Here is a 10,000-nt window from a genome sequence, read left to right on the forward strand (position 1 = left end):
TTTCTCTTAAAAATATTTTGTATAATTATTCATTGGAAAAGGATAATGAGCATATAAAAAATGATACATCATCAGATCATACATCAGATCATCACATCAGATCATACATCAGATAACACATCAGATCATCATCAGATCATACATCAGATCATACATCAGATCACACATCAGATCATACATCAGATCATACATCAGATACAACTATAGATAATCATATAACTCATAATCATTCATGTCAATCTTCTCATTCGAGTAGTGATCTATCAGAAGAGGATATATCTACGAAAAAATATATTTCTCATAAAAAGGATAAGGTCTCAGAATATTATATGTCAAAGGGTATAAATCACGTTAATGATTCGAAAAATAAAGAATATATGAATGAACAATATATGGATGGAAAAGAAAATTATTCTTCTAATATACAAAGTGGTACATTATCATCCTCTTCATTTTATAGTTCAGTTGATAATATAAAAGGTGAGGGTCCAAAAAAATTTAGAAAATTCTGATGAGAGAATTATTCCACCAAATTGTGTAAAAAAAAATATACACATTGGAAAGGAATTAAAGATAAATAGGGACATGAAAAATGAAGTAAACAATGATACATTATCAAATGAAAAAAATAATAATTATAATAATTATAATAATAATAAGAATAATTTAAATTATTATGGGGGTACATTTAAAAATGATGAGAAAAAAAATAAAAATAGACGAAAAAAAAAAGGAATGAATATCATTGCAATATTGATCAAAATAATAAACCCCAACAAACATATGTTGAAATAAAAAACATGTATACTTTATATAAAGAAATTATCGAAAGTAGTGGTGCTAAAATTTTGAAGACTAAGAAATATATTAATAATAGTAATTTTTTGATTATGATAATAATATAAAAAGAAGAAAAGAAAAGAAAAAAACAAATTAGGAAATTATGTAGATAATATTGATAAAATAAATTTAAATGATAGTGAAACATTATATAATCTATACAATTTAATAAGAATGAATCCATTATTAATAAGTTATTTCTTATTAGGAATTATATTAGAAAAATATATTAAACATACCGAAAAACAATTATCATCCAATTCACAAGATTTTACAAATAATGTTTTATTTAAATATGTATTAGGATATAGTGGTACTAGTAATGATATATTACCAGAAGAAATACGTAAATGTAAATATGAAAAGAGAACTATAGGTTCTATATTGAATATTATTAATGATACTAATATTGTTAATTTTATATTTTTGCCTTCCAAATTTTCACCTATTCAAATATTAAAAAGTTTACGATATTCCAAAATCAAATTTAATAGTTTAATAGACACAGGTTATTTAATTAATAATATATCTCCAAAGAAAGTTGCTTATTATATATTACAGTTTCTTGATTATATCGATTGTTGTATATATATAGATAATGGTAAGCACATGTGTATGTTGCCTTTAGAAAAAAGGAGACATCTAAAAAAACCAAAAAGAACAGAAAAAAAAAAAAAAATAAAAGGTGATAATGAGGAGATGTTAGTAAATCCTGAATTGTTGAAGAAGGGATATGATGTCAAAAGTGAAGGTAATGAAACTAGGTCTAATAATATTAAGGAGAAATATTTATATAAAAAGAAAGTAAAATCAAGAAGATCTAGAAGATCAAAAAACTGGAACTCAAAGATAGAAGACAATCTCAACTTCAGTGTTGAAATAATTCCTCTTCAAGATTGTTATGTTTCAATAAAAAGACGTTTTATATATTTTGATCATATAAATACTTTTGGTCAGGATATAAAACAATATATAAATGCAAATAGTTTAGTAACTGTAAATATAGGAAACGATATATCATCATTTAGTCAAGGCGTTTTTAGATTGAGATCTATAGGAATGAATCAAAAAATATTTTTCTTAATACCACTATGTCTTGTAAAATTGATGAATATAAATACGAATTTGTTTAATGAGTTAATATATTCATATTATATGAACAGCAACAATACAAATGAAAAAAGAAAAAAAAATCATAATAATAATATTAATAAGAGTGATAACATCATCAAGAGGAAGAAGATGAATGTTATGAAAAAATTCCAAAAGTCTAAAAAGGTCATAATAAAAATGTGTAATAAAAATTATAGTGATGATAGTAAATCAGGTTCTGATTCAGATCCTATTCTCTTTAGCAGTACAGATAGTAGTGATAGCAATGATACTTATAATAGTAGTAATAGTAGTTATGATAATAATATTGATAATATCGATAATGATAAAAATCATTTTGAATTATTTAATACATATGAAAATACAAATAATAATAACTATGAATATATATTAAATAATGATTATATTGATGAAGAAAATATGCTTTATATGATTGATTGTTATAATAGTATCTTTTTAGATAATGAGACAAAAGAAAATGTATTAAAAGAATTAACACATTTTTTAATTTTAAATAATATTAATAATAATATAAAACAATGTGAATTATTATGTGTACATGGAATTGTAAATTTAATAAAAAAGAAAAGTATAAAAACATTAATTGATAATTATATAAATATAGGTGTTATAAGTTATAAAGAATATCTAGATATATTCAATACTAGTATAGATTTCGATATTCAAACACAAGTACCATCTAAAAATAATTCACTCTTATGCATAGTCCAACTGATAGAAAAATTTCATAAAATATTTACACCACAAGATGAATTATATATACAACATATTATATATAAATATTTCTGTTTACATTATGACTTTTCTAATAAAACTATTTATATGTATTTTGATGCATTCTTTCCTAAGAAAGATTTTTTAAAAATCAATGTATCACAAGTAATATTAGATTTGTTTAATAAACTCAAAAAAATTAAAAAAGACAACATGATATTAAACAAGAAAAAAACATTGATCAAAACATCTGAGAATAGTTGTGGTATTTATAATAATAATAATGATGATGATGATGATGATAATAATAGTAATGCAGATAATCATTTATTTAGTATGGAAAATGAACAAGAAAAAGAAAAGGAAAAAGAAAAGGAAAAAGAGAAAGAAAAAGAGAAAGAGAAAGAAAAAGAGAAAGAAAAAGAAAAAGAAGAAGAAAAAATTGTTGATGATCCAAAAAAAAAAAATATAAAATATAAAAAAGATGAATATAAATTATATCATTGGACTGTTGATGATATTAATATTGATTTATATGGTATGCCAGATAAAGATCATATTAATAATAAAAGTACAAAAAATTTTATGAATAATAAAATAAATGAAACGTTTAAAAAATTAAGAGATGATGGCCCATTATTTATTCCTTTGAATAAAATGTGTGTGAATGATATATATTTGAACTTTCCTTCTTATGTATATGTATCTAAAAATTTTATAAATAATGAAATTATAAATACTAAAAGGGTAAAAAAATTGAAGAATGTATTGGTAGTAATAGAGTGTGTATATAACAGTAATGGGGATGATAATAATATTGAAAGTAAGATAAATATTAATAATATGAATAGTGCTAAAAATATAAATAGTGTTAGTAATATAAGCAATAATAATAGTAGTAATAATTATATGAATAATAATTATGATGTATATGCAGAAAGAGATATACTGAAAAATATTTGGAATATATTACATGAAAGTGATAATATTGAAGAAATGTTAAATATATTAGATATTAATCCCTTTAAATATTCTTATGATTTATCTAATATTATAAGAAATTATTTAGATAAGAATAAAAATGTTAATAATAATCCATTTATAAATTTTACTCACATTTTGAATGAATTAGAATTATATTTTAGTAATAGTAATAAAAAATATATTATAGTAAGCTTACAAGAAGCAGAGACATTGAGATATCATATACATAAAAAATCGAACATTCAAAAGATATATGAAGCTTATTTTAAGAATATTACAGGCCATGCTCATAATAAAGAAGAAACAAAATATATGTATAATTATGAAAATGAAGATATTAATGTGAGTCAAAAGAATCATGATCATATTAAAAAGAAAATGCTTACTGTTGAGAATAATATGGAGAAAGAAAATATGAACATATTTGATATAATAGATGAAAAAAACCAAAAAAATAATAACACCAAAAATAATGATGATGATGTTTTGAGGAGTAAACACATTTGTAACGATATCGATGGACATATTATAAATGATAATATGAGTGATGATAATTTTTTGAATGATCCATGGGGCTTACATGAAAATATTTCTAGTATAAATTTAGGTATTGATAAAACAAATGAAAATGATAGTATTGATAATTTTTTTTCAGGAAATATGGATAGAATAAATAATAAAAATAAGGTTGAAGATAATAATAATAATAATAATAATAATAATAATATAGATAAGAAAGAAAATAATATAAAAGAGAGAAAAAATACTTATAATAAGAATATTATGGATATTCTAAATATTAAAGGTTGTGGTGATAATATATTAGTTAGTTGTAATAATATTAATATAAATATTTATAATTATAATTTTTGGTTTACTCCTATAGAAATTAGTGATAAGAATAATTTAAGAAAATATTTATCTAGACAAATACAAATTGTTTATAGTGTTTGTAAATTTTTTAATTCTGATCGTAAATTTATTGATGCACATGTGAATTTATTATTACAATATTTAAATTTCAATCCACCTAAACATCGTTTTAATTATTTCAATGAATTATATTTAATAAGAAGACTTATGAAAGAAAATCAAAATGGTGGTCTTAAAAATATGGAAAAGAATTTTTATCTTCCAAATAAATTACATCTAGAAGTTTTAGAGAAAAAATTATTTGAAGGTAACGGTGATATATATGCATTTAAAGTTATTCAAGAGAGGGTAAGACAAAGTTTAAAAGAAAAGAATTTAACATTACAAAAAATATTTGAAAAGGATTTAAATTATATATGTACTATAGAAGATATAAGAATAGTGTTGGATTATTTAAATATAAAGGATAAAAATTCTATTCATATATTATTTGATGTATTAGGAAAAAATATAACTCTGCATGAATTATGTTTATTTCTTAATCCAATAGAAAATAAAAGAAATAAAAAGAATAAACTTTTAAAAGGGAAGAAACATCCAAGTATGTTACAAGATGATACAGATTATTTAAATAATAATATATCAAATAAACAAAAAAATTTAGGTATTCAAAATAAACGATATAATAATAATAATAATAATAATAATTATATGGATCATCATCATAATTATCTTATAAGAGATATAGAAAAATATTTAAAGAATTTTAGATTTACATTAACAGAACATACACATATGAAATTAGTATGGTCAGGCAAAATAGCTCACCAGAGAATACATAACGATATGACAGATATGAATAATAAAAATAGTATATATAGTATGAATAATATAAATTCTTTATCATATAATGTTACTAAAAATGAACAACTCAATAAGGATAACAATATGAATATGATGAATAAGAATAATATTATTAATAGTCAATATGATTATATAAAGAAATCATCTACAAATGATATTATAAGTGATATGTTTTATACATTTCAAAATAAAACACATAATAATAAAAATGAAATAGACCTATTAACTAACACAAATGAACAAAACAATATGAGTAATATGTCTTATAATGAGAATATGTTTTATATATATGAAGCAGAAAATGTAGATCCAAAGGATAGAGGAATTATGAGTAAGAATAAGCATAAAATTGTATGCGGTCATTATGCATCAAATAATATGTATGATATGAATAATAATAATAGTAATAATAATAGCAATATGAATATAAATAATAATATTTATAATAATATTAATTCCTTTCCAATTATTGAAATGACTGATATCACTATTAATAGTATGTATACAAGTACATCAGGAAATGATATGTTAAATTTATTATTTCCACATCCAAAAAAATATCTTTTATTATGGCATGAAGATTATTCTTTAAAAAATGTAAATGATTGTTTACATATATGGAAACCTATCCTATCATCTTCTGCTTATTTTTCAAATTGTATTTTTGTTGGACATGTAGCTACAGTAGGACCACAAATCCCACCGTTAAATAAAATTAGAGCTATTCCAAAGGTACTTGTAAAAAATGTTCAATCAAAGAAATACTCCACATTTTTTGCAGATAATAGTTTTGCTATTGACAATTCTGGTGTCTTCAGTACCTTAAACATACACTTTTTTAGTAAGTTGAATAGTAAATTGTGAATTATTAAAAAAAAATAATAATTCTCAACAAATGTATATATGTATATATATATATATATATATATATATATATATATATATATATATATATATATATATATATGTATGTATGTGTTTATTTATTTATTTATTTATTTATTCATTTATTTATTTATTATTTTATTTTTTTTTTTAGATGGCTTGGAGTTCAAAAATTATGAAGAATTTACATTTAAGAATTTTTCCTTAAGTGTTATTTCAAAGATGAAAAAAATAAAATCTGTCAACGAAGATATATTTAATTTATGGGGTGATGAAAATAAAGAAATTGAACTACAAGATGAAGATGATGAATCTTCCTCAGAGTTGGAAATTATTGCACAACCTTATTAAATAAAACACACACATATATAAATATATATATATATATGTATATATGTTTGTATGATTATTTGTTATTGTTTTATGTGAACCCTACTATTTTATATTTTTTTTTTTTTTAACAAATATATAGTCATATATATTAATATATATTTTATTCATTTTGTAATAACCTTTTAAACACTCTTTTCTTATAAAAAAAATATTCTTCTCTTTCGATAATATCTTATGTCCTATTCATTATATATTTTATATACTAATATGTTATAAGACATGTATAGTATTGCTTAATTATTTTAATATATATATTTTTTGATATTAAAAATATTGTATATTCTTATATACAAAAGGAAAGTTTAATTGATATATATATGTGTTTTTGTATGTAAATAACATACAAGATATTATATCATATTATTAATTAATAAAAAAAAAAAAAAAAAAAAAAAAAAATAATAATAATAAAAAATATAAATAAATAAATATATATATATATATATATATATGTTATTTATTTTTATATTTGTGGAGGTTTATTTTTTTCTTTTTTTAAAGTAGAAGAGTTATATATATATATATGCATAAAATAAATAAACGTACAAACTGTTTAACTTCTCTTTTTCTTATCCATTTTACGTTTATAAAATAATAATTCATCTCCTTCAATAATATAACCATCTGCTTTTCCACATTGACCTGGTCTGCTACTAATACATGCTAAGACTCTTCCTTGTTTAAACTGTTCAAGTAATAAAGGATCAATAGTTTTGGATTTACCTATTTTTTTAATAACACCATATGTTTTTGTTGTTTCTTCCTTTGCAGCTTCTTCGTTATTTTCTACTTCTTGTTTATTTTCTTCCTTATTATCTTCTTCTTTCTTTTCTTTCTTTTTTTTTCCAAGGGTTGTGCCAAAGGTGTTCTCATACCTACAAAATATAATGTGCAAAAAATTGGAGTGTTTTAAGAATAAATGAGAAATAAAAGATAAAAATGAAAAGAATGATTAAATAAATAAATATATATATATATATATATATATATATATACATATATTTATATATATATATTTTTTTTTTTTTTTTTATTTATATTATTACCATGTTGTGAATGGGTGGGAATCTATCACGACTATACAATTTTTGACGAGTGTTTTTGTTCTTACAAGTTCGTTGTTAGATGCATTATAAACAACATCAATAATTCTTGTATTCTTAGATATACCAAAGGTAGGCCATGAAAAACTTCCAGAATCTAATTTAATAGCACGATATTTGTAATTTCTTCCTCTTCCTCTAACTACATGTACTTGTCTGCTACCTAATTTGGTATTTGAAGGAGGCCTTCCTAATTCATATTTTCTTTTTTTCTTGTGGATCTTTTTTTTTCCACCTGTCAAGCGAAGCTTGTGTCTTCCATCACGACTGATACCCATCTGGATATAAATAAAATGAATAATATAATATAATATAAAATGAAGAATATATGAGAAAATAAATATATAATAAATATATATATATATATATATATATATATATATATATATATTATGATGATGGGATTTTCACAAAATATAATGTATATTTATATAATACATAAAATATATATATATATATATATATATATTAATTAATTGAATATATTATATATGTATATATATATTTATATTATCTTATTTATTTTTTTTTCTCTTAATATATATATAATAAAAACACTTATATATATAATATTTATATTTTTCAAATAAGATCACATAAAATAATAACTGACATTTCTATTTTCCCCATTCATAAATTATTTCATTACATAACATTATTTTTATTTATATATATAAATATTTTTTTTTTTTTTTAATTTACCTTATTTTAATGTTTTAAAAAGAAAGTGTAATTTTATAATTTATAATAATATATAATATTTATATAATACAATCTTTTATTTCTTTTTTTTATATATATATATATAATATAATAAATATTTTTATAAAAAAAATTAATTCTTATAAAAATAATAATAATAATAAATCCCTTAAAAAAAAAAAAAAATAAATATTATATATATATATATAATAATATTTATACATATATTTTTAATAATATATATTATTATTTCATGACTTATAAAATTTAGTACTATAAATAAAAATGTTACAACAAAATTTCTCTTTTAATTTTTTTCTTTTTTATTAATGACTTTTTATATATATGAAATATATATATATATTATATGTATGTAAATACTTATATAAATCCGAAAGAAAAAATAAGTGATAATATATATGTTATCATCATAAGATTATTATAGTATTATTAATATTATATATATATATAATATATTTATTGAATTATTTAGAAAAAAAAAAAAAAAAAATGTATTATATATATATATATATATATATAAATTTTATATAGGTAAAAAATGGGAAAAAGTATTCATATTATATTAATATATGTCAATTTTTATTCATAATTTTGAAGTGTATAGAAAATTATTGAGTCACATATTAAGAACAATGGGCTTGAATTATTAAATATTATAATATATATATATAATAAATATTTTCTAATATTATATATATATATATATATAATATATATATATATATATAATATATATATATATATATAATATATATATATATATATATATTTATATAAAATACCGTTAGTGGTAACTTGGGGGGGTTATAATAAATACTGTAAGCCATATATAATATCATATACTATTATATATATATATATATATATATTAAATGAAAATAATACATATTAATATATATAATATTAAGGAAAAAAAAAAAAAAATGCAACCTCTTTTTAATTATATATTATTATAAATAAATATATTTAATTTAATTTAATTTAATTTTTTTTATCATTTTTTTTTTTTTTTTTTTTTCATATTTTTTTAGGCAATGGTTCTATTATATTTTTGTTATAATATTTCGTGATATTTTATTATATATAAAATATAATTTACATTTTTAAACTTTTATTTAATCTCCATTTTTTATATATCTTTATATGTATATATATTTTAAGTATAATAAATACTTGGAAATACTAATATTCTTATGTGAACAAAAAAAAAAAAAAAAAAAAAAAAGGGATAGGGAAAAAATGTAATCATTATTTTATTCTCATATGTTATTATTATATATAAGAAATACAAAGTATGATACAGGCATCATAAAAATATTATCATTACTTGAGTATACATAAATATATTTTTTTTTTTTTACCACATATAAAAATAAACACATATAAATAATATAAAATTTATATTATTCCTATTGAAGTAGTGTTTATGTGTTTATTTTGTTCTTTAATCTTGTTATAGAATATATAAGCAGATTAAATAAACAAAC

General features: G+C 19.2%; 2 protein-coding genes across 2 annotated transcripts; one reads left to right on the forward strand and one right to left on the reverse strand.

Annotated features, from left to right (window-relative positions):
• Positions 1-585: 585 nt before the first annotated feature.
• On the forward strand, positions 586-6,645 carry PADL01_0028400 (conserved Plasmodium protein, unknown function; the record flags this gene model as incomplete). Its single annotated transcript, XM_028680523.1, has 3 exons — positions 586-785; positions 918-6,250; positions 6,449-6,645. The coding sequence occupies 3 exons, from the start codon at positions 586-588 to the stop codon at positions 6,643-6,645; spliced, it is 5,730 nt and encodes a 1,909-aa protein (XP_028541301.1).
• A 595-nt stretch (positions 6,646-7,240) lies between these two features.
• Positions 7,241-8,068, reverse strand: PADL01_0028500 (40S ribosomal protein S8e, putative; the record flags this gene model as incomplete). The annotated part of the gene is made up of 2 exons (XM_028680524.1): positions 7,241-7,562; positions 7,734-8,068. The coding sequence occupies 2 exons, from the start codon at positions 8,066-8,068 to the stop codon at positions 7,241-7,243; spliced, it is 657 nt and encodes a 218-aa protein (XP_028541302.1).
• Between the last annotated feature and the right edge of the window lie 1,932 nt (positions 8,069-10,000).

The sequence above is a fragment of the Plasmodium sp. gorilla clade G2 genome (assembly GCF_900097015.1).
Source record: "Plasmodium sp. gorilla clade G2 genome assembly, contig: PADLG01_00_41, whole genome shotgun sequence".
Classification (NCBI taxonomy): domain Eukaryota; phylum Apicomplexa; class Aconoidasida; order Haemosporida; family Plasmodiidae; genus Plasmodium; species Plasmodium adleri (nom. inval.).